Source organism: Artemia franciscana, chromosome 19 (assembly GCF_032884065.1).
Source record: "Artemia franciscana chromosome 19, ASM3288406v1, whole genome shotgun sequence".
Classification (NCBI taxonomy): domain Eukaryota; kingdom Metazoa; phylum Arthropoda; class Branchiopoda; order Anostraca; family Artemiidae; genus Artemia; species Artemia franciscana.
The window spans coordinates 32,193,894-32,219,967 of record NC_088881.1 but is presented as its reverse complement, the minus strand read 5'-3'; the positions used below and the strand labels follow the sequence as shown (position 1 = coordinate 32,219,967).

Sequence of the window (26,074 nt, the reverse complement as noted above, 5' to 3'; positions counted from 1 at the left end):
TCTCTCTGTAAAGACAGTTTCTCGTTTGGTATTTCGAGTTTAATGGTGTTTCTTTTTTTATTATTAATATTATTATTATTTTACCCAAATTTATATGTCTCTCTTCTCTTTATATAATATATTTTTTTCCGATTCGAAAATATTTTGTATTCCATCCTAATTTTTTCTCTTTTCTTCATTTCAATTCTTTTTCGGTTATACGTTTAATTTTCCTTCTATATATCCTATATGATAAATGGCCTTGTCTTGTTTCAGTTTTTTTTTCTTTTCTTTCATATGTGACTTATAAGTGTTTTATTTTTGTTTTGTTGACCCATTACTAGCTAAGCTTCTTGGGTTTGGTAATTACTTTATGTTTTGTAATTGTTTTATCAGTATCAATGAATAGATAGATTGATTGATTGATATAAAATCAAAATATTCGGGCTTAATTGTATTATTTGTCTCACTATCTTAACTGAGAAATTCACCCTTTACTACATAATCCATGTTTTCATGCAATCTGTATTTTGCCTGTTATAGGAAAATAGGGGAATGGGGAACAATTTTACTGGGCTAGTTACCAGGATAGTAGGAAAATAAGACTGAATATTTTATCAACCTGCCGGGCTAATCCACGATAAACAAGGTAATCTGCATATCTAAGTCAATTTTTTGCTTTATTTATCCATAGTCCTTGTTTTGCACGACACTAGAAGAAGTAATACACGAGTGAAATTTTTCGAAATATAATTATGTGAATTGTTGTGTATGTCGTGTTTAATGTCATCGATTTGTTTTTTTTTCCTTCGCACTCAATACTTTATTATTTTCATGTTTTTAATGGGGAATAGATTCACTTATTATTTTAATTTGTACTATTTGATTATTAACAAATTTTAAAGATTTCTTGCATGAAATCTTTTTCCTGTATGTTTTACGCGTTTGAGGAGAATAGGAAACTTTTTATTTTTCTCATTTCTCCGCTGAGGGGAAATTAAAGTTTCCAGACTCCTGTATTTTCCAGAGCCCTTTATTTTCATGTTATTTGTTTTTGCCTATTAATAGAAAAAGATAACGAAAAGATACTCTGTATACCCTAAGCTGGCTTTTTGCTTTATTTATCTATGTTTCCTTTTTTGCAGGGCACTGGAAGAAGTAGTACACGCTTATGCATGGTGTATAGAAAACAAAACGTTGCTTGGGTGGACTGGGGAGAAAGTAATCTTTGTTGGTAAATGTCTTTGAGTTGATCTTTTTACTTTTCTTTAGATCTTTCTACTTAGATAAAATGTAGTAGTGATAGATTAAAGAATGATATGGTAACCTTTCTTTCTTGTTAAATATTTCCTCCTAAAACTGGGACTATCCCTTGCATTATAACTGCCTCTAGGTTTGTTACAGCAGGTATACCTTGCGGCTTTTACTTAGTCGCTATTGGACAGCCCCTGCTTTATCTCTGCCAACTTAAGCTAATCAAATGGTTTTGAAGTTTAGCTTCTCCAATAAACTCAAAACCAATACCCATTAATTTATTAAAGTACTAAGAATAGTGAACATGAACTAGGATTTTTCGAATTGATTAAGTGGAGCTTTACACTACCATATATATCTTAAAATAGAGGAATTCAATTTTTCCTGACCGATATGCAATATCGGTAGGTTCATGCATAACTCCTTTACATGAAAAACAAAAACAAAAGCAATACTATTTCGAGTCTAAGCAAAACCATTTAATGGTTAAACAAACAAACATCACAATACTAGACTAACTAGAAAGACTGCTAGTAAATTTTTACTTCAAAACTTTTCAGTTTGGTAGGAGGACTGGACCTTAATTCCCGGGTTCAGTTGAGTTTATCAATATCAGTTATATATAGGTGCCAAATTAAAAAAAAAAGAAACATGGGCAAAAAATAATGTAAAAACATATGGTATCAAAAAGCTTATGAATATGTAGTTGCATGTGGGATTTGGCAGATTTTTGATATTTGAATTTCTACGGACGAAAGGCCGGACATCGTCAAGTTTGACACATCAGTTTTACTTATTTATTTTGGCTCTTTATTTGATACTTTACATTGTATTAGTTATCCGCAGATTCCCATTAGTTATCTCCTCGTTTCGATTCTTGCCATGGTTTTTCTTTCTGCAATATAATGTTCTTTGCTATCACCGCTGCCAATGAATCGAAAATCCATAAGACTCTTAACACCTAAATGAGTACTTTACATAAGCTACTTTTTTATGTTTATTTGTTGGCAATGGTTTCCTAAACAAGTGGACTAATCGGGTTGAAACTTATCATTGGTGACCCCTTTCCGGCTGGAAAAACTCATGAGGTGTGCGTATTCGTTTTTTGTCTGTTTTTTATTGGATCAGAAGGTTTCAGAAATTCATCCTGGAAGGTCTTCGTAATTTTTAAAATGATATTATTATTCAGCTTGGAAATGGAACAATTCGGCTTAAATTTGGCATATATGACCCTCTGAAGGGATACGATCAAGAAAGGCATATCGTCGTGTTTTGTTCACTGGACTTGACCAGTAAGCACTGAAAAAATTAGATTTATGATGCCAAAACGAGATTATGAAGATCCTTGAGCAACGAATGGTTGTTTTGGCTTGTAATTATAAAACCCTTCTGCTAACAGCTGGTAGAATACGCAATTGTTGATACTCGTGTGATAGTTGGAAAGACTTACCTAGGTATAGCCTAGAATTAGGCGCTTAATGTATCATTAGGCTTTGGATTCTAGAATTTCGTTTAAGTTATGCCTATCCTTGGAGCTACTCTGTGTCTATGTATGGTAAACTTTAACAATATGTTGAATGTCATCAATATGATGAATATAACAATACGGATGAATGTTACAGAGTTGACCTGTTAAGATCCCGATTTGATTAAGTCCGTACACCAAACAGTGAGGAAACTCGAAAAAGTGTTATGCGTTCTTTAAATTTAGTCCTTGATCACAATCTTTAGAATGGTTTCTACAGTATATAAAATCGTTATAATAGTGGGGAGGAGGGTACATGTGTCCAAATTCAGCAGAAAAATATTCCAAAAGAAGATTTATTCTTAGTTTTTATTTCGAATGTACTAATTGTCTGAGGGAGAAAATGACCAGGATCCTCTATTATTTTAATACGTTATGTAATATTACAGAAAATCTGAATTCAGGGGGGGGGGGTATGGGGGTCTGAATTAAGTAGGAAAAACGATTGACAGTCTCTGAAATTAAAGTCTCTGAGAGCGGGAGTAAATGATTGACAGGCTATGAAATTAACAGCGGACAATTTTTGGAAAGAAGCTTCATTCCTAGTTTTTTTTTCATATGTACTAATCGTCTGGGGGAGAACTTGGCCAGGATCCTCTATCATTTTAATACAAGTCATACAATGATTTGTATATTATAGAAAATCTGAATTCAGGGGGAGATGGGGGTCTGACTTAAGTAGGAAAAATGATTGACAGTCTCTGAAATTAAAAGTGAAGAATTTTCGGAAAGAAGCTTCATTCCTAGTTATTATTCAAATGTACTAATCGTCTGAGGGAGTAAATGGCCAGGATCCTCTATCATTTTAATACAGGTCATATAGTGATTTCAATATTATAGAAAGTCTGAGTTCAGGGGGAGATGGGGGTCTGACTTAGTAGGAAAAATGATTGACAGTCTCTGAAATTAAAAGTGAAGAATTTTCGGAAAGAAGCTTCATTCCTAGTTATTATTCAAATGTACTAATCGTCTGAGGGAGTAAATGGCCAGGATCCTCTATCATTTTAATACAGGTCATATAGTGATTTCAATATTATAGAAAGTCTGAGTTCAGGGGGAGATGGGGGTCTGACTTAGTAGGAAAAATGATTGACAGTCTCTGAAATTAAAAGTGAAGAATTTTCGGAAAGAAGCTTCATTCCTAGTTATTATTCAAATGTACTAATCGTCTGGGGGAGAACTTGGCCAGGATCCTCTATCATTTTAATACAAGTCATACAATGATTTGTATATTATAGAAAATCTGAATTCAGGGGGAGATGGGGGTCTGACTTAAGTAGGAAAAATGATTGACAGTCTCTGAAATTAAAAGTGAAGAATTTTCGGAAAGAAGCTTCATTCCTAGTTATTATTCAAATGTACTAATCGTCTGAGGGAGTAAATGGCCAGGATCCTCTATCATTTTAATACAGGTCATATAGTGATTTCAATATTATAGAAAGTCTGAGTTCAGGGGGAGATGGGGGTCTGACTTAGTAGGAAAAATGATTGACAGTCTCTGAAATTAAAAGTGAAGAATTTTCGGAAAGAAGCTTCATTCCTAGTTATTATTCAAATGTACTAATCGTCTGAGGGAGTAAATGGCCAGGATCCTCTATCATTTTAATACAGGTCATATAGTGATTTCAATATTATAGAAAGTCTGAGTTCAGGGGGAGATGGGGGTCTGACTTAGTAGGAAAAATGATTGACAGTCTCTGAAATTAAAAGTGAAGAATTTTCGGAAAGAAGCTTCATTCCTAGTTATTATTCAAATGTACTAATCGTCTGAGGGAGTAAATGGCCAGGATCCTCTATCATTTTAATACAGGTCATATAGTGATTTCAATATTATAGAAAGTCTGAGTTCAGGGGGAGATGGGGGTCTGACTTAGTAGGAAAAATGATTGACAGTCTCTGAAATTAAAAGTGAAGAATTTTCGGAAAGAAGCTTCATTCCTAGTTATTATTCAAATGTACTAATCGTCTGGGGGAGAACTTGGCCAGGATCCTCTATCATTTTAATACAAGTCATACAATGATTTGTATATTATAGAAAATCTGAATTCAGGGGGAGATGGGGGTCTGACTTAAGTAGGAAAAATGATTGACAGTCTCTGAAATTAAAAGTGAAGAATTTTCGGAAAGAAGCTTCATTCCTAGTTATTATTCAAATGTACTAATCGTCTGAGGGAGTAAATGGCCAGGATCCTCTATCATTTTAATACAGGTCATATAGTGATTTCAATATTATAGAAAGTCTGAATTCAGGGGGGGGATGGGGGCCTGACTTAAATAGGAAAAATGATTGACAGGCTATGAGATTGACAGCTGAGAATTTTCGGAAAGAAGCTTCATTCCTAGTTTTTATTCAAATGTATCAATCATCTGAGGGAGAAAATGACCAGGATCCTCTATCATTTTAATACAGGTCATATAGTGATTTCAATATTATAGAAAGTCTGAATTCAGGGGGGGATGGGGGCCTGACTTAAATAGGAAAAATGATTGACAGGCTATGAGATTGACAGCTGAGAATTTTCGGAAAGAAGCTTCATTCCTAGTTTTTATTCAAATGTATCAATCATCTGAGGGAGAAAATGACCAGGATCCTCTATCATTTTAATACAAAGTCATATAATGATTTCAATATTATAGAAAATCTGAATTCAGGGGGGGGGGGTGGGGGTCTGACTTAAGTAGGAAATATGATTGACAGGCTATGAGATTAAAAGCGGAGAAATTTCAAAAATAAGCTTCATTCCTAGTTTTTATTCAAATGTACTAATCGTCTGAGGGGAGAAAATGGCCAAGATCCTCTATTATTTTATTACAAAGTCATATAATGATTTCAATGTTATAGGAAATGTGAATGCGGGGGGGGGGGGGGTCTTACTTAATTAGGAAAATCATTGACAGTCTATGCGATTAACAGCGGAGAATTTTCAAAAATCAGCTTCAATCCTAGCTTTTCTTTTCAAATAAACTAATCATCTGGGGAGCTTCATTCCTAGTTTTTTTTTTTCAAATGTACTAACCGACTGAGGGAGAAAATGGCCAGGATATTCTATCATTTTAGCACAAAGTCATATAATGATTTCAGTATTATAGAAAGTCTGAATTCAGGGGGGGGATGGGGGTCTGACTTAAGCAGGAAAAGTGATTGACAGTCTCTGAAATTAAAAGTGGAGAATTTTCAAAAATAAGCTTCATTCCTAGTTTTTATTCAAATGTACTAATCGTCTGAGGGAGTAAATGGCCAGGATCCTCTATCATTTTAATACAAAGTCATATAATGATTTCAATGTTATAGGAAATCTGAATTCAGGGGGGGCGTCTGACTTAAGTAGGAAAAATGATTGACAGTCTAAGAGATTAACAGCGGAGAATTTTCAAAAATAAGCTTTCCTAGTTTTTTTCAAATATACTAATCGTCTGAGGGAGCAAATGGCCAGGATCCTCTATTATTTTAATACAAAAGTCTGAATTCAGGGGGGGGGGGGTTGGGGGTCTGACTTAAGTAGGAAAAATGATTGACAGTCAATGCGATTAACAGCGGAGAATTTTCAAAAATAAGCTTCATTCCTAGTTTTTTTTTCAAATATACTAATCGTCTGAGGGAGTAAATGGCCAAGATCCTCTATTATTTTAATACAAAGTCATATAATGATTTCTGTATATTATAGAAAATCCGAATTCAGGGGGGGGGGGGTATGGGGTCTGACTTAAGTAGGAAAAATGATTGACAGTTTCTGAAATTAAAAGCGAAGAATTTTCAAAATAAACTTCATTCCTAGTTTTTATTCAAATGAACTAATCGTCTGAGGGAGTTAATGGCCAGGATACTCTATCATTTTAATACAAAGTCATATAATGATTTCAACATTATAGGAAATCTTAATTCAGGGGTGTATGGGGGTCTGACTTAAGTAGGAAAAATGATTGACAGTCTATGAGATTGATAGCGGAGAATGTTCAAAAATAAGCTTCATTCTTAGTTTTTATTCAAATGCACTAATCGTCTGAGGGAAAAAATAGCCAGGATCCTCTATCATTTTAGCACAAAGTCATATAATGATTTCAGTATTATAGAAAGTCTGAATCCAGGGGGGGATGGGGGTCTGGCTTAAGTAGGAAAGATGATTGACAGTCTTTGTAATTGAAAGCAGTGAATTTTCCGAAAGAAGCTTCATTCCTAGTTTTTATTCAAATGTACTAATCGTCTGAGGGAGAAAATGACCAAGATCATCTATCATTTTAGTACAAAGTCACATAATGATTTTAATATTATAGAAAGTCTGAATTCAGGGGGGATGGGGGTCTGACTTAAGTAGGAAAAATGATTGACAGGCTATGAGATTAACAACGGACAACTTTTGGAAAGAAGCTTCATTCCTAGTTTTTATTCATACGTACTAATCGTCTGAGGGAGAAAATGGCAAGGATCCTCTATCATTTTAACACAAGTCATACAATGATTTCTATATGATAGAAAATCTGAATTCAGGGGGAGATGGGGGTCCGAATTAAGTACGAAAAATGATTGGCAGGCTGTCTGATTGGCAGCGGAGAATTTTTGAAAAGAAACTTCATTCCTAGTTTTATTCGAATGCACTAATCGTCGGAGGGCCAGGATCTTCTGACTTTTTTAAGTACAATTCATGGAATAATTTCTACACTATGCTAAATCTGAATTCCTTGGGGGGGGGGGGGGGTTCTGAATTCAGCAGGGAAAAACGATTGACAGGTTATCAGACCAACAGGGAAGAATACTCAAGAATAAGCTTCATTCCTAGTTTTGTTTCGAATATACTAATCGGGTGAGGGATTAAATGCCCAGTATCTTTTAGCTTTTTTATGATTTTTAATAAGTAGAATGATTTCTGCGACAAAAGTTTTGAATCGGCAGCAAAAAAGAACCTAAATTCAGCAGGTAAAATGATTATTCTATGTTTTGATATGACTACTCATCTACATTGGCATAATCTCGCCAAAATCCGGAATGGGAGGGGGGCAGTTGAAGCCAATTCTCCCAAATCATATGAAAATGACTGTGAAAACTCAAAAATGAGCCATATAGTACCATAAAGGCAAATATAAACGAAAGAAAACTGAGCAGTTTCTCTGCATGCTTCAATTATTCAATTGTTCCATCTAACATATGTTGGGGGAGGAATTTGTGGATCCTTCATTCGGAGTTGGACAAAGTTACTCAGAATGTATCCTGATTTTAGCCTGAGTTTCAGAATTCAATTGTGAATTAAAGATTCAATTCAAGTCAGGATTATGAATCGATATACTACCTGATTCTTAAGATGAAGAAGACATCGCGTAAATATTCTTTTTACACTTAGTGGGACAGAATTTTCTCCTCCTAGTTGGATGCTTCTAATTTTGTTTCTATTTTCAGGAGACTCAGCTGGTGGCAACTTGCTTGTAGCTGCCACACTAAAATGTATTCAGATAGGCCTGCCTTTGCCTAGTGGTCTGTTCTTGGCTTACACACCATTTCTATTGCAATTTGTTCCGTCTCCATCTCGGTTATTATGTTTAACGGATCCACTTTTGCCATTCGGCTTCATGATGAAATGCCTGCAGTCTTACGCTGCCACCAACAAAAAGGAAAACTTGGTGTTGAATAATATCCAAAGCAAGAGCCTTTTGTATAGTTTATGGACGACAGCAAGCGATATGATTAGCTTTATTTTTGCAAAACAACGTGGGGGAAAAGAGGGAATTGTTAATCACAAAGGAACGTGGCTCTCAGATCATTCCCCATCGGAAGAATTTCAAGAGTTTGATGTCCCAGCTGACCCATACATATCACCTTACCTTGCTAATGCTGATGACCTCTCACGATTTCCAAAAACTGTATTGGTTTCAAGTGAATCTGATCCCTGTTTGGACGACACAGTGATGTTTGGTAAACGACTGAAAGAGCAGAATGTGCCGATAGATTTGGTTATTTTCGATGATCTTCCTCATGGTTTTCTCAATTTTGGCGCTTCGCCAGAAGCAAATGAAGCTATACGTGTTTGTGGTGATAAAATTCGCGACCTTTGTAATTCTAAATAATTTCTTTGTATTTCATTAGTTGACTATCAAATAGTCGTATCTACATTAAGACAGGCTTAGAGGAGAGCGAATAGTAATTGGTTCTGACTCGCTCAAGTATTGATGGAATAGTTTTTTCCGGTTGTCAATTTTGTTTTAGGGCTATTAAAGTAGAACAAAAGAGCATCTTTTTTTCCTTTAAGTTTGCATTAATTGAGATACTAGTTTGGCAAATCGAGGGTTTGATATAATGGCTGTGAAATAAATTTGCTTGATTTTTCTGATGATTAGAAATTTGAATTTATGTAAGACGTGCGTTTATTATTTCAGGTGTCTTTTGTATTTTTTTTTGGTTCATTGCCTCAGGCATGTATAAATGGGCCTCTACCTAGGGGAGGGGCGGGTGAAGTCCCTGAAAACAGTTGAATGGAAATTTAAAGAATTATGTACAGGATTGAAAAAACCTAGGATTTTGGTGCCCAAACCTAGGACCAGCTCTGAAGAAATCATGAGTGCTGGGGGGGGGGGGGGTGCGGCTCAGGCCCGTGATTCTCCTCAAATTTCGAGATTGCTGCAGTTTTTCCTATATTTTGCATATGATCCGCTTAAATCCGCCTTTATGGTTTTTTTTTGCTCACATCGCCCTCAAAATAAAAACACCGAACAGCCTGAAACTCGATCGAAGTTCCCAATCGAGTTTACCGTTCGAGTTTCTAATCTGCCTTTGGTTCACGAAAAATCTCGGTTTAAGCCCCAACTCAATTCAAATTAAAACCTGTCATTAACATCCTAGCCAAATATTATGCCTCCTTCCCCCCAAGTCCAGAGCTCCATAACCTCTCCTCCCCCTCTCCAGAAAAAACTTTCCTGAAAGCTCCAACTTTATTTTCGAGCCGTGAAACAAAATAGGCTATACTAACAAAGCACCGTTGTGTAAAAATATTCACCTTTAACGAAACCTATTGTATATATGCAATCTCTGTAGAGATACAGCCTCGCGGCTTTTAGCGAAAACAGAAAAAACGTATGCTCCCTTGTCAGCATCCAAAATCCAATTGACGGAACTTCGCTCACCAAGGAAACTGTTAAACTACATACAGCATCACGTCACAGTTTTCAGATCTCATAAACACCAAATAACTTCGGAGATCGTACTGGCTAGGCATGGCAAAACGAGAAAACGTCGGACACCGTAGAGAGAACAAGGTAAATCACATCCAGTGGAAAAAGAGAAAAAATAGAAAACGAAAAAGACAATGCAGTAGTCCTCAGCACAAAAAGAAAAATAAAAAAAATATGTACGACAAAATTCCAAAGGACGATATAGAAAAGAAAAGAAAACTTAAATAAAAATTACTAAAATAGGAGAGGCCCTGGTACTTGTTAATTAAACGAAACACACAATTACACTTAGGTTAGATCTAAGGGTATTGGGTTTCATAACCACAAAGACAAGCGACGGGTGATAGAATGCATTGGACTTGTATAACTTGGGCTATATATTTGCACATTAGTGGGGTTTGGGTTTTGTTAGGGGTGTTGTCCACATACCTTGCCTCCACTTCCACCTACCCCTAATTTGCAGATATATAGCCCAAGTTATATTATTGTATAAACAAATGGTTATATTTCATTAGGGTTAACTTCACTTCTTGGGTGTTTTGTTTAATTAATAAGTACCGAGGCCCTTTCTAAAGGAACTCGAAAAGGCAACAGAAAAAAAAACCTGCTTTTAAACCGTATGGCATTTTAGTTTGCCATTCAACATCGGGTTTTTGTCTTTTTTATTTCTTTGGTAGCATATAGGACTGATGTTCTGCTGGGTTCTATTCCTGCTGCCGCAAGGTCGGGCGAAGGCTTACTACCTGTCCCTGTAAAAAAAGACCCACCAATTGAAACAGTGGCGATAGCCTGTCGACAAACTATGTGGCATCAATGGCTCTGGAGAATCATTTTCCTTACGTTGTCCTGCGAACTTTTCATCAACGTTTTTTTTTATTCTTCCTCCTGCATTGGGGTCTAGGTCAAAACATCTGAATTTTCGTCTTTTTTCACTTACTGTGTCCTAAGTATGCTGTCACACTTTTAACACTCATTTACATATCTAACGTAAAATAAAACTTGTACAACGTCTTTTGTTCGATAGCGGAATACATTAGCTTTTATAGAATCCAAAAAAAAGATTTGAGAAGAAAAAGCTTATTCAAAAAAAAATCTCTTTTCTTTTCCCCTTCAGATTTTTACCGTTGCCATCTTTTAAATAAATTGCAAGTTCTGTTGTACTTGCATATTTTTATACGGACTATAATACGTGGCTCTATTTGCTATCCCGTGATTCAGAACTTATTCCAATGAGAGCCCTAACCCTCCGATCACACCTCTCAATTTTGCTAGTAAAAAAAAAACAAAACAACATGTACACACACGCACACGCATATATATATATATATATATATATATATATATTGATTTTATAAATAGTCAAATACGAGAATGTTACCAGACAAAATTGTGTATTATAAAAATTATTTCCTATTTTTTTTTCCTTTTTTATTTTTTGCATCACTATCTCTTCCTAAATAAATTGCATGCCCTGTTTCTTTTAAATGGTCAAATAATTTGTTTTTGCTTGGATATTCTTTTTTACACATTGCACATTCAAGAAGCACAGGTTTGCTTTCAGCGCTTTTCTTCTTTTTTTCTCTGTTTTCTTTTACCCCTTCTTCCAAGACTTCAGCGCCAGTTCCTAATGCAGCGTTTCCAACGCCTTCTAGCTTGTCGGGTTTTATATATTCCGTAGCTTTCAATTTTTCAGACAGCTTATCACCTTTTTTATTTTTCACTTTTTTACTCTTTTTCTTTCTGCAAATATCGTCATCGCCATTACCACAAACTTCAGTAGGAACTATTATTTCCTCATTGTCATCAGTGTCCTGAACAACCGCCGTAAAAGCTTTCTTTTTCTTGTTTTTCTTCGCTTTCCTTTTTTCTTCTTTTACGACTTCTGAGTCAATATCAAGTATTGTTTCTTCTGTGCTATCTATCTCATTATCAATTGATACTAATGCTTTCTTTTTCTTATTTTTCTGTGCTTTCTTTTTTCCTTCCGCTATTTGCTCTCCGTCAGAGTCAATTTCATGTAAAGATACGTCTTGTGCAAATGCTTCTTCAACATTATCGATTTCATCATCGCTATCTAGATCATAGCCAACACTTGTAAAGGCTTTCTTTTCCTCACTTTTCACTTTCATCTTTTTTTCCGTTGCTTCTTCTAATTCTAACTCAATTATATCTATCTTGTCTTGAACTGTTTCTTCTTCTTGTTCGCTAAGTTCTGCATTACTATTTAGCTGACTTATATCTTCGTCTTCTTCAAGGAGATGAAGCCGTAAACGTTTTACATTTTCTTTATGTCGCTTTGAATTTTCGTGATTATAAAACCTAGAAAGAGCGGAATCATTTGAGAGGTTTCTAATTAATAGAATAAAACCTCATTTGGAAACAATCTGAGGAGATGAAAATATTAAAGGGACTACTATTTGATCTAATTAATAGATTAACACATGATTTGGGAGGCTTGAGATAATGATTTGAGAGGTAGAAACCAAAACCTGAAATAATTCCAAAGGTAACATAATCTGATGGGGTTATGATAGTAATTAGAGAGTTTTCTAAGTAATGGATTAACGCATAATCTGAGACCGTTGTGACAACGATGGGAGAGATTGAAATAAAAACCTAAATAAATAACTGATAATTCGAAAGGTTTGTAGATAGTAGATTAATCTGAGACGATTATGGCAACAGTTTGAGAGGTTGGAAATAAAACAATGAACAAATGACCGAAAGTAAGTTACGATGGTTCTAATCAATAGACTAACACATGATTTGGGAGGCTTGAGATAATAATTAGAGAGGTTGAAATCAAAACCTGAAATAAACAAATGATAATTAAAAAGGTTCCTAATCTATAAATTCTAACATAATCCGATGGGGTTCTGATAGTAATTAGAGAGTTTTCTAAGTAATAGACTAACACATAATCTGTGGCGGTTGTGACAATAATTGGAGAGATTGAATAAAAACCTAAAATAAATAACTGATAATTCGAAAGGTTTCTAATTAGTAGATTAATGTATAAACTGAGACGATTGTGGCAACAGTTTGATAGGTTGGAAATAAAACAATGAAGGTATGACCGAAAGTAAGGTACGATGGTTCTAATTAATAGACTAACACATGATTTGGGAGGCTTGAGATAATAATTAGAGAGGTTGAAATCAAAACCTGAAATAAACAACTGATAATTCCAAAGGTTCCTAATCTATAAATACAAACATAATGTGATGGGGTTATGATAGTAATTCGAGAGTTTTCTAAGTAAAAGACTAACACATAATCTGAGACGATTGTGACAATAATTGGAGATATTGAAATCAAGCCCTGAAATAAACAATGGTAATTGCAAAGGTTTTTAATCTATAAATTCTAACATAATCTGATGGGGTAATGATAGTAATTAGAGAGTTTTCTAAGTAATAGATTAGCAAATAATCTAAGATGACTGTGACCACAATTTGAGAGTTTGGAAATAAATCACAAAGAAATCAGTGAAAATATTTTAAGAGGTTTCTAATTAATAGATTAACACACAATTTGAGAGGGTTGTAATAGCAATTAGAAACGTTGAAAACAAAACCTGAAAGAAGTGACCGAGTACGACTTGAGAGGTTTTAACTAATACGTTAAAACATAATCTGAGGATAGACCGAAAATAATTTGATTGGGTTATAATAGCAATTTCAGAGGTTTCTAATTAATTGATTAAAACACAATTTGACAACTCTTTGAGAACAGGGAACATTTCAGAGGTTTCTAATTAGTAAATTAAACATATTTTGCGCCGGTTATGATAATAGTTTAAGAGGATGAGACCAAAAACAAACAACTGATGATTCGAGAGGTTTCTAATCTATAGATTTTATTATAAAATGATAGAGTTGTGATAATAATTACAGAGGTTTCTAATTAATAGATTAACACATAATCTGAAACCGGTGTGACAACAATTTGAGAGGTTGAGAATAAAACCAGGAAGGAATGACTGGAAATAATTTAAGAGGTTTCTAACTAAAAGATTAACACACGATTTGAGATGGTTATTATTGCTTTTCAACAAAATCTAAAAGTCACCCCTTTTAGATTTTGTTGAAAACAAAATCTAAAAAGGGTGACTGAAAATGATTAGTGAATAATTAGTGAAAATAATTAGAATAACTAGTGAAATAATTATTTTATTATGATTATCTAATCTACAGATTTTATTATGACCAGATTATGACAGGTTTTATTATGATTTTTGTTATATTTTATTTATTATGATTCTCTAATCTACAGATTTTGTCATGATTTTTTTATTTTATTACGATTATCTAATCTACAGATTTTATTATGACCAGATTATGATCGATTTTTTATTATTATGAAGGATTTTATTAATTTATTACGATTTTTTTTATATTTTATTTTATTACGATTACCTAATCTACAAATTTTATTATGACAGATTTGTTATTATTATGACAGATTTTATCATGATTTTTTTTTTTTATTTTATTTTATTATGATTATCTAATCTACAGATTTTATTATGACCAGATTACGACAGATTTTTTATTATTATGACAGATTTTGTTATTTTATTATGATTTTTTTTATTTTATTATGATTATCTAATCTACAGATTTTATTATGACCAGAATCTGACAGATTTTTTATTATTATGACAGATTTCATTATTTTATTATGATTTTTTTTACATTTTGTTTTATTATAATTATCTGTTCTACAGATTTTATTATGACCAGATAGAGTCGTGATAATTATTATAAAGGTTTCTAATTAATAGATTAACACATAATCCGAAACCGATGCGACAACAATTTGAGAGGTTGGGAATAAAACCAGGAACGACTGAAAATAATTTAAGAGGTTTCTAATTAATAGATTAGTTTTTAACTAACATATTAAAACATAATTTGAGTAGTTTACTTAAAATAACCAGCGAGTCTGAAAATAAAACCTGAAAAGAAACGATGAAAATGATTCGATAGGGTAAGAGGTTGGGCTTAAGAAATATCGTCTTATCAGGTGGATCTTACAATAAGAACCGAAACCTGAGGTGATGTTGAGAACGTATAACAGAAATGGGTCCAATTTCAAAAATAAATATTAGTACTACCTTATGAGCCTTAACAAAACAGGTGAATTATATATAAGATTATAGCAAATTATGGGGGAAATAGTTTATTTGGGTGAGATACTCATCCATGGATACGAGCTACCTCCAGGGAAAGCCTTACAAAGTGAATACGGATTTAAACAGAACAGGTTCTGGTAGCTGCGCGATCGATCCTCAATCTTAACTGTTGAATATTTAAAGACAGCCTATATAGTAACTTTGGTCTTGTTTTGGCAGCTGAAGACGCCATTCGGGAAACAAATTAATGTGCAACAACTTAACGTTGAAGAAGTAGCCTTGAGATTTATTTGCCCTATGCAAGTTTTGGTATGCTCTTTTCTGCAGCCCTATAATTTTAATATTTCAAATTGACAAAATTTTGCTATTTTTCGATAGCTGAGATTCAGCTTATCCATGTATCAGATTACCCACAAAATGGATATCTCCTAAAACCCCACAAAATGACGGGGGATTAAAATGGAAATTGCACCAACACATTACTCGAAGATCCATAACCGTTTTAGAAAAATTACACTGTTTCAGAGAATTGCAGTCCCCCATCTTTAGTAACAGGGGGGAAGCTGTTGTTTTTCTCGGGGGGGGGAAGCAGTGATGTATCTCCTTTTCGTTTTTTCTTCTATCCCAAGGCTACCGGGGTGCTGACACATTGATATACCACCTCATCACCAATTAGGCATCCAGGTTGACCCAGTTCACTCAAACTGAACTTGATCAGTTTACTTAAAGAAGAACCTACCATTCCTGCTCAGGCCCAAAAATAAAGCATATCTAAGAACCTATTTAGTATTTTTTTTCTTTTATTCTTATCACCGGAGTGTTTATAGTAGTATTTATTCAGCTAGATTAGAGCACTCATAGGTGTCAAAAATGACACAATTAAACAATATAATAAATGTAAAAAATGGATGAGTTCACCCTAATATTTAAACTTTTTAAAGTATATTTACTTAGTTCAAGACAAAGTTCTATATCGACTTAACATCTGTGAAGATTTTTGAAGATATTTCTTGGCCAAAAGAAATGGTAGGTGATGCATTGCTTTGTCCAATTAAATTAATATTCTTAAGGGCAATTGTAGAGAAAAATCAGACGAAATTGTAGACAATAATTGTAAATTTCAACTATGTTGGGACAGTCGCATGTGTCAAAAATTAGAGTGTAAACTGTCAAAATAGACATAAATTCACTTTAATTCCTAACTTTATTTTTCTAGGCTTTACTAATTAACTATAGCCTCTTTAAGAATTGTTCATTTGTTTTTTCATTTTAAATACTTTTAATTATTGTTTTAAATGTATTTTTCTTACTTCAGAACAACTATTTACATTGATCAAATTTCAGATTAGGTTTTGGAGGAAATGAAACTCGGTAAGCTTAGACAGAGTCGACCCAGTTCCAAATGAGTACCAAATAGGTTCAAATGGGAAGCGTAGGATGATTTGCCCCTAACCTCGCATTGCACTCCCGATCAAAGGCAGAGAATTAGGAGGTCGGTAACCTCCGCCACTCGGACCATTTTTTTAAGTTTTTAAGTTTTAGAGGTAGTTATTTAGACATAAACGAGATGACAATTTGTTTTTTAATTCGCAATAAGAAACTTTTAAAGAGTAAGTGCAATTTACAGACGGTTTTTTGAAGTTTCAGGTGCAATTTTAGTGGAGCCACCTTCACTTTTAATTAAAATTCACGCTTAGCAGAAATTGCAAGATCGATATTCGCGGTAAGGCGAAAATTAGTTGGACTTAAAAATTGCATTTAGGCTTCAGAAAACTTATGGCTAGTGATCTTTAGCACCACAAATTATTACCTTCATGGCATTTAAACATGCTTTAGATCTGGTTATTTTTCTTGCCTGACAGAAGTGATAAAATTAATGAAATAAATTATACGCTTCAAAACTATGCAAAATCCAGACACAAAAAGAAGCGAGGAAAACTTTTGAATTATTTGAATTTTGAATCGATTGTTTTTATGCAAGATGGTGTTATAAACCATCTCCGCTTTAAATTAATATTCACTACTTAATTTTTTCGCCATTAAGACACAGCCTATCGGGAATTACATCACAGCCACAGAGCCACAAATTGCCATAATTACGATTATGCAGTTTAATATTTATACAGTTTAATATTTATGATTATGAGCAAACAGTATTGCAAAAGCTTAATGAAATAAATAAATTAAAAAAAACTAACGATTTGGCAGTTCTAAAAAGTTTGTTACAGGCAGGACAATAAAGATCTTCCCCAGATATTGAACTCATTTCATCACCAGTGACGTCATTATCTTCGCCATTTTCATCATCATTGCCTGTTTCCTCATTGGAAGAACTAGTAGCATTATGTTCTTTTTCAATTTCCTAGGAAAGGTACGCAACGAATTAGTGTGGATTAAAAAAGAATATGTCATTAAACTGCAATAATTTTGAAGAAAAGTAAAGCGAACCGTAAAACAACAGGCAAGTAAATTTCAAAAAGAAAAGAAGATAATCCTAAATAACTTTCAAGTAAATTGACAATTGGTAAACTAGCCCTAATCAGCCGGTTTGAAATTAAGAGTTGAAGGAAAATTTCTTAGTTTAAATAAGAGGAGTAGAATTTGTTTTTAGAAAATAAACTAAAACGAGGAAAAAATACGAGCAAAAAAGTGAAACAAGTAAATAACAAAAATAAAACGAAAAATTCCAGAATATTTGTGTTCTAAATGATGATCATAATAATGACCAACTTGTAAAGAGCTCCATCCATATGTGATTTTTCTCTTTCAGGAAATGAAGTGAATCTAGGATAAGTTTCCTAGGAAAGGATATTGAAAGAATTGGAGGGAATTTTTTTTTACGAAAATAAATCTTATCGAGGAGAAAACAAGCAAAAACAAGTAAATGAAAAAAAAATAGAAATTCTTTACGAGATTGTGTTCTAGGTAATAATGATCAAAATGCAAAAAGCTACAATTATCCCAAGGTGATTTTTCCCTCCCACGAAACGAAATGATTCTAGAATAAGTTTCCTTGCAAAGAATATTAAAAGAAAGAAGTGGAATTTTTTTCAAAAATAAATCTTATCGAGAAGAAAGTACAAACATAAAAAAGTAAATGACCAAAAGAAAAGGAGAAATTCCTGAAAAATTCGTTCTTTAGATGATAATAATAAAAATAATCAACTTGTAAAGAACTACAATTATCCCAAGTTGATTTTTTTCTTTAAGGAAATGAAAAGATTCTAGGATAAGTTTCCTAGGAAAGAATATTAAAAGAATTGGAGTGTAATTTTTTGAAAATAAATCTTAGCGAGAAGAAAATACAAGCACAAAAGAAGTAAAGACAAGTTTGTTAGACTAAGATATTAAAAAAATTAGTGTGGACTCGAACAGAGATATCATACTTTATTTCAAAAGGTCTAACCCACGCATTGCAGGTATCGAATCAAGAGATCGGTACCTAGCCAACGCAGACCATTGGTCAGTATGTGAAAAAGTAAGCTTTAAGCAACCCAAGCTCAATAGAGCCGAATTCACTTCTTATGTCAAGTAAACAAAATAAAAAATGAACAACAAATAAATCTTAAAGAAGATTTAAACGAAATATAACACATAAAATGATCAATTTAAAATCTAAGGAATTGAGTATAGATTAGTAGGCTCCTGCACAGTACTTAGAAGAAAATACAAAAAAAGCTTATGGCAAAAAGAATAGGAAACCACAGTTGTATCTGCAACATAGTAAAGAACAAACCACTACCCATAGTGTTTTAAGAAAAACTACCTGATGAGAAAAATTGCCATTCGTCACTGGTTCAGGAATGGCAACTATTATTTCGATTAATTCTAATGGTAAAAATTTATTGTGAAAACAAATTTATATGAATTTGGAAAAACAGACTGAAAATGTTGTCAGATCGAAATAGAAACTTCACCGTGGAAAAATTTTTTATGGGAATTTGGAAAAAAGCCTGAAGCTCCACAAAAATGGTTTCAGATCGAAATGAAAACTGCACCATTGGAATCTCCATTACAGTCCTCCATCTTGAGCAACAAGAAAAATCACTTCTGCGCATGAAAATCACTTCTTCACATTTTGGGTATATTGTCATTGGAACATATAGACATTTTCATATATTATATTGTATAGATATTTTTTGAAAAGTTCGATTCGAAAACACATCATATCTCTCTTTAAAAAAGTGGACAACCAACTAAAGGAGTTACAGGCTAGTGTCATTTTAAAAAATTTTATTAAAAACTGAAGTCAATGCATAACATAGTCAAAGGTCAAATGCATAACGCGTACAACGTAGAATGACACAAATCTGCCCAACTTTATCTCACCTTCTTTAATTGGTTCTACAAAATCCCACCATGTACAAATAAACCCAAGAGGCGTAAACACAACTTATAAGGTCCTTGGAGACAATTTAAAACCCAACCCAACCTAGCGTGACTAGGGTATAATTATTAATGCCAAGCTGGGTTTCTCGAGCCACTATAAGGAGATCATTAAGAAGGCGTCAATGACACTTGGAATCCTCCGTAAATCGTTCAAGTTTTCAATAAAAGAATTACTGTGTACGCAGTAAAAACCCTTGGTAAACTCAATCCTGGGGTATAGACATTGTGCAATCTGCCCTTTTCGCGGTAAGGGCATTGACTCGGCTGAACGCGTACAACGTGGAATAACAAAATCATGCCAAACTTTATCTTACCTCTTTTATGAAAAACGACTCCAGAAACTTTAACTATCAATTACAATTTTTGTCATGACGACATGATTCAAAATTTAAAGATGTGCCAAGTAACCTTTAAGGACAACATTGCACCCATCGACATTCTTCACTTCAGTACATGACTATCGGTTTAAACTGAAAGGAGACGTTTCTGGGAGGACATCAGAAGATCGACCTTCTTAAACCGGGCCATCAAGAGGTGAAACGTTGTGCCCTCATCAATAGTTAACTGTCCATATATGGATTCATTCAAGAAAGAAACCATAGTTATAGTAATTTATTCTATGTTGAATTATTATCTATGCATTATTTATGCATTAATTAATTTATATTAATAAAAAACAATTTATTGATGAAATAAATTGAAAGGTCAAAGTTATAGTTGGATTGGAATATCCTTTGAGATACTACGTGCCCCCCTCCCCGGCCTAAAAAAAACAAATAAGTCCTATTTTAAAAACAAGCACACAAAATATTTAAATACTGATGAAAATATACTAAAAAGAGGGAAAATATGTATTGCTGCAGTTCAGCTATGATAACTCAAAATCAGTAGGCCTACATGAAATTTGGCATTAATGGTTCTTTTACACAACGCTGTAGAGTCTCTTACAATAACGTAACATAGGACTTTACATTACGTTATGCAATATTACGGAGCAGATTTTGTACGTATGGTAGGCAATGCCAAGCCGATGCGAGCTCGAATTTTAGAATCTAACCTAAAGTTAGCTTATGCTACGTTACAGTCAATATGCTTATGCTACACCTTCAGGACATATAATTAATCTAAACTGAAATTTTTCTCACTGCTCTTCATCAGCAAGTATAATTCCCTTTCTTACAGGGTGATCGTCTTGTGAATCCAATTAGTTATCGGCCAATTTCAATCTTATCAACATCTTTTAAAATGCTTAAAAGTCATCTATTTAAGTTTTTTTTTAGTTCATTCCATTTTTTTGGAATGACCTTATGCTACGTTGCAGGGAAGTCAATAAGGCAGGCAATGCCAAGCTTGAATTTTAGAATTGTACCTAACGTAAACTTATGCTACCTTACAGGGAAGTACCAAAACCAGTTTTTTAATGAATAATTAAAAAAAAAAATTGAAAATGAAATTACAAACCTCCTAAATTGGATACTCATCCTGCTTTTTGTGATTGCAACGACTTTAGACGACCATTACGATGGTGTTATGAACTTTTAAATTAGTATAATTTAAATTAAATTATTTAAATTAGTACAGTGCTTTTAATTTAAATTAGTATAGTGCAAAAGGACTTGTATGAGTTTGAAAGGTTATACGTATTATAACTTAACCGCTTAGGACAGAAAATGACACACGTAGTCTGGAAGCTGCTTAAATGATTTTTGTGTACCCTTGCATATTATCAGTTTTGATTTATCATGAAATATATAACGCTTTCGGTTGACATTGAAGGCAAATCAACAAGGGCACTAATTCAAAAAGATGTAGGGGGAGGGGCAAATATCATTTCTTTAAAAAAAACTATATGCAAAAGAAAATGTGGTTTTTAAAACCTGAAGGCGGGGGTGGAGGAAATTGTGTTTTTTTTTCAAAATGAAATAACGATTTTTTTTCAGAATCCAGGGGAGACTCTCACCCCTCCCCCCTCAATTGGCGCTCCAGAAAACTGATCAAGTCTCCAACCTTTAATAAAGATTCCATTTCTGACATTTGTAGCCGATGGGCTTCCCGTGTTTCATCAAGCAGCTTCTGTCTTTCGGATAAATGCTTTTTTCTTGTCTCTTCAATTTTCCTTGCACTTTCGGCGGCTTTTTCTTCTTGCTTTCTCTGAAAGTATAAAACTTAAAGTAAAAATGTAGAACGCAGTGAAATGATAAAAAACACAATGCCACTGCTTCTTTTTTTTGTATATTTTCTTCTTGTTTTTAGTGGGTAGGGCTAAGTTTAATGGGCATCGTTCCTTGAGAATTATTATTATCTTTATTTTTTATTTGCCAGGCCGGAATCGAGAGACGAACGCCATCTGTTCGAACCATTTCCAAGTAAAATAAATATAGAAAAGGGAAATAATGAATTACGTGAAAAAAGAATACGAGATTTTTTTTATCTAAAAAGCTTTTCTTTTGTTGCCCTTGCTATTACAGTTCATACAAAAGCAAATAGAAACTAAGTAAAAACCACCCTCCTCCAATGTCAGATTTGCTTCAGTTTAGCCCCTCCACAGACTGAGTTTCTAGCTATGCTCTTGTGTAACCATACGCATCTTGGGTTAAGGCAGCGTTCGCAGAAATTCTTTTCCAGGGGGAAGGGGAATAGTAGACAAAAATAATCGTAGATAATAGTAGACAAAAGTAGACAATATTAGTTTTTTGGAGGTAGGGGGGGGAACAGAGGCTACTATCTCTTCGTGCGTCCCATCATGAGACACTAATATTAGGAGCATTTTCACTTTTTTCTGTGTCCTAGTGTCTAGTGTCCTAGTTCTTTCGGCAATGTCCTAGCAAAAGAATTGTACTTCACCAAGCCTGGGTCACAGACTGGCTATGTCTTTCTTATCACTTTAGTTTACATAAATTGGAAAAACTAAATAAAAAAAAAAGAACTATTAGAATTATAGATAAAATTTGAGAATCTTGATGTTTCCAGGCAGGAGGGGTAGGGCGTGGTACCCATACCTGAGATAATGCTACCAATTTTAGAGTTTTTTCTGCAACCTAAAATATTGGACTTAATATTGGAAAAAATATTGGACTTAATAAAATATATTGGACCTAAAAACAAGAGTCTTTATGAAAAGAGAAGACATTATAGAGACAGTCTTATAATCTAAACCTGTCAAGGCTAGGGGAGGGGGTGTGAGAGTGCCCCGTACCTAAATAAAGCTGTCCATTTTAGAGTTTTTCTTTTAATATTCATGAAATAGGACTTTTTTGTATTTTTGTTATTTTGTATTTTGTTATTATTTGTATTTTTTTTGTTATTCAATACCTGTATTGAATATTCAATTTTACCTAGACTTAATGAGAGAGTAGTTATCTTAACGAGAGAGTAGTTATGTCTTTCCAATTTAATCCAATTCATGTAAATTTGAGAAAAAAAAAACAAAAAACAAATAAACCAAGGAAACTGTATGAAAAACAGAAGAAATCATGGAGACAATCATTTCTAGGCAATGAGGGAGGGAGCAAAGTACCCCGTACCTGAAATAAAGCTGTCTATTTTAGAATTTTTCACGATCCGTATTATTCACTGGTTCATTTATTTTTCAATCATACATGTATTACCTACTAAGTATACCATGTGAAGTCGATTTCTAAAATACTGTCGCGTAACCTAGGCGTAAATTAAAACATATTTCCCCCCGAATATTTTACGGTTGGTATATTTTTCCCTTATTCACTCTTATATTTTGTATTGTTACTCGATATGGCTTGGTACTTTCCCCTCGTTACTTCGTCCAATTCCTGTGATCCAGAATAACGCTATCCGATAATTTTGTGGTGTGAGGATCCAGGGGCCCATAAGGATCGACTTCACTATGTGAAGTCGATTTCTAAAATACTGTCGCGTAACCTAGGTATGATGCGTAAATTCAAACATATTTTCCCCCCAAGCGTTTTACAGTTGTTATATTTTTCCCTTATTTGCCCTTATATTTTGTGTTGTTCCTCGATATGGCTTGGTACTTTACTCTCGTTACTTCGTCCAATCCGTGTGATCCAAAATAAGCTATCCGAGTTTTTTGTGGTGTGGGGAACCGGGAGTCCATGAAGTTAGTCTATGGTGGAATAAATATGCCTGCAGCCGGATTGCGTGATTTTTATACTTTGATTTTTATATAGAAGTATCATAATGAAGACCTTCCAGATTGTTTTGCAGGTATATTTTGTGGGGTCAGATGTTCACCAACACGATACTCGGATGCGAGGAAATATTGAGGGTCCTCAACTTGCTTCTAGTAGGTCTTCTTTTTCTCTTGTTTATAGAGCTTCCAAGCTTTGGACCAAACTTAGTAAGGAAATTAAGGATAATGGCAATTTTAAACAGTTTAAATCTGATTTACGTGTGGGAGTTACTCGGTAGGTATGCTGTCGAAACAGATTAATTATATTTTCAGTGGGTTATTTTTTTGTATTTTTTATGTGTTGATTTGGGGTTTTATACTTATATTGTAGTGTTTCGTTGTTTATTTTTATGTGGTTTCGGTAAATGGTCTCATGCTCCATACTCCTTTTCTTTTTGTATTTTAGCAATCCTCGCAAGCTCCACCCTTGTGATATTATATAAAAATGATTATTTCGAATACAATTGTTCTACTACTACTACTACAACCTACTACTACTACAAAGAAAAGCTCGTTTTGCAGAAATAAAGCAATTTAAGTGATAAATAACGAAATATATTGGTTAATCATTCAAAGAAAGAAGAAAGAGAAAAAAAGACATAATATTAATTACTCACCACGCCAGAGCAGACATCCCACCCGACGATGAAAAAAATAAATTAAAAAATAGATAAATAAATTACAATTTTTCAACCAGCAATGGAACAACAAGTTGATAATGAATACCCAGAAAAAAGACCCAACAACAAAAAAACATCAAGTTAATAATAATAATAAATATATAAGTAAAATAACTAATAGCTGTCCAAAAGGAAGGACTCTAACTAATTTTTTGAAATTCCTAACGACACTTTAACACGAAGCGCCTTATTTTGTTGTCTTTGGAATGGAATAAAATGGGATCTGAAAATATTCAAGCAAATAAGTGGACAAGTCGAAGATAAGCGTTTCAACCCTCTGAAGCGGAATCTAGATATGCCTCTAGTCCCTTTCCCGATTGCGAACAAAACGAAAATCTTAGGAGTAACTTTCACTTGTGACTGTAGTTTCAGCACCCATATTAATTTAACCGTCCACAAGGCTTCATCCACTTACCAAAATGAGGCGTTTTGGGTGTGATATTGAAAGTCTTCTCCATGCCTACATGTGTTATGTTCGCCCGTTACTCGAGTACGCGTGCCCGGTGTGGGGTCCATCTGCTATTCGCACTGCGTACCTATTACGCGACATAGAGTCCGTCCAGAAAAGAGCAACGTGGATTATACTCCAAAACCGCGACATACCTATGATCAAGCCCTCGCTAAATTAAATTTATCTCCACTTAAAGTCCGGCTTGAACACCTTATTCGGCAATTTGGAAAATCCGGTCTATTCAACAAGAGCCACCGATCACTACTACCCGAACCAGCCCCTCACAATAGTCGAACTCGGTTACAAAATAAACTTCTAGCCCCTACAGTACGAACTAATCGTTACGCCAACTCATTTGTGCCTTTCTTCACATCGATTTTCAATACTGAGCCGCAGTGTGTAATTTATGTTTAAATTTTGTAGAAATTTTGGATTTTGTAGAAAAAAAAAACTGAATTTAGCTATGCTACGATAGTTTTTAAATATACCGATCTCTGCTCTCTCTCTCTCTCTCTCTCTCTCTCTCTCTCTCTCTCTCTCATATTAGACTATTAATATTTTGCTTCAAACTTAAAATCGAGTCAATCAGTATACCTGAGTAACAAAAAATATCAAAACCTAATATCTCTGTACTTGACACAGAAGACTTAATCAACTGAAGACCTAGAAAGGCTTGTGATGTACGTGAATATACCAAAAATTTAGTTTTTAAAGTATTCAAGCTAGCCTATTTGCCGTAAACCATGCTACTAGTCTATCGCAAAAGTTAAATTATGTTTTATGCTATCTTCATCAACTCCAGAAACAATACATGCTGTTTCATCAGCGAATAATGCAGTAAGCACTAGGTCCGCAATTGAATTACTGATATCATTAACATATATTAGCATGAACGGCGGGCCTAGAATTGAACCTTATGGTACCCCGACATTAAGATATAAGCTTTGGCTTTTCCTACACAAAATAACAACATTGAACATCAATAAGCTATAGTTAATATCAATAGTTAATATCAATAACAATAGTTATATCGCTAGTTAACATCAATAACAATAATTATCTCAATAGTTAATATCACTACGATAGTTATATCAATAGTTTATATTAATAACAAAAGTTAATATCTCTTAATTTCCTTTCTCGAATGGAAAGGACAAAAATGGAAGAAATTTTTTCTTTTTAGTTTACTTTAATGTAAATTTTACCTTTTGAGCTTGCACTCGTTTATCCCTTTTCCTAATAAAAGCGACAAGGTTTCGGACTTCTTCGTTTCGCTCCTTTCGTGCTTGATCTCGAACCTTTTTATTCTCTTTCTCCATTAACCGTAATATCCGTC

General features: G+C 33.9%; 2 protein-coding genes across 3 annotated transcripts in view; one reads left to right on the top strand and one right to left on the bottom strand.

The window, feature by feature from the left end:
• The window catches only part of LOC136039572 (hormone-sensitive lipase-like), a 56,864-nt gene extending 47,789 nt beyond the window's left edge, over positions 1–9,075 (top strand). For both annotated transcript variants that reach the window (XM_065723417.1, XM_065723418.1), the window contains exons 9-10: positions 1,125–1,213; positions 8,148–9,075. In XM_065723417.1, coding sequence (XP_065579489.1) covers positions 1,125–1,213; positions 8,148–8,812 — 754 coding nt within the window. In that variant the 3' untranslated portion in view covers positions 8,813–9,075. The remainder of the gene's footprint in view (positions 1–1,124; positions 1,214–8,147) is intronic.
• Positions 8,147–26,074, bottom strand: part of LOC136039571 (dnaJ homolog subfamily C member 21-like) — a 40,150-nt gene continuing 22,222 nt past the window's right edge. Inside the window, exons 6-8 of the mRNA XM_065723416.1 lie at positions 21,447–21,590; positions 17,249–17,412; positions 8,147–12,232 (exon numbers count right to left, since the gene is read on the bottom strand). Coding sequence (XP_065579488.1) covers positions 11,317–12,232; positions 17,249–17,412; positions 21,447–21,590 — 1,224 coding nt within the window. The 3' untranslated portion in view covers positions 8,147–11,316. The remainder of the gene's footprint in view (positions 12,233–17,248; positions 17,413–21,446; positions 21,591–26,074) is intronic.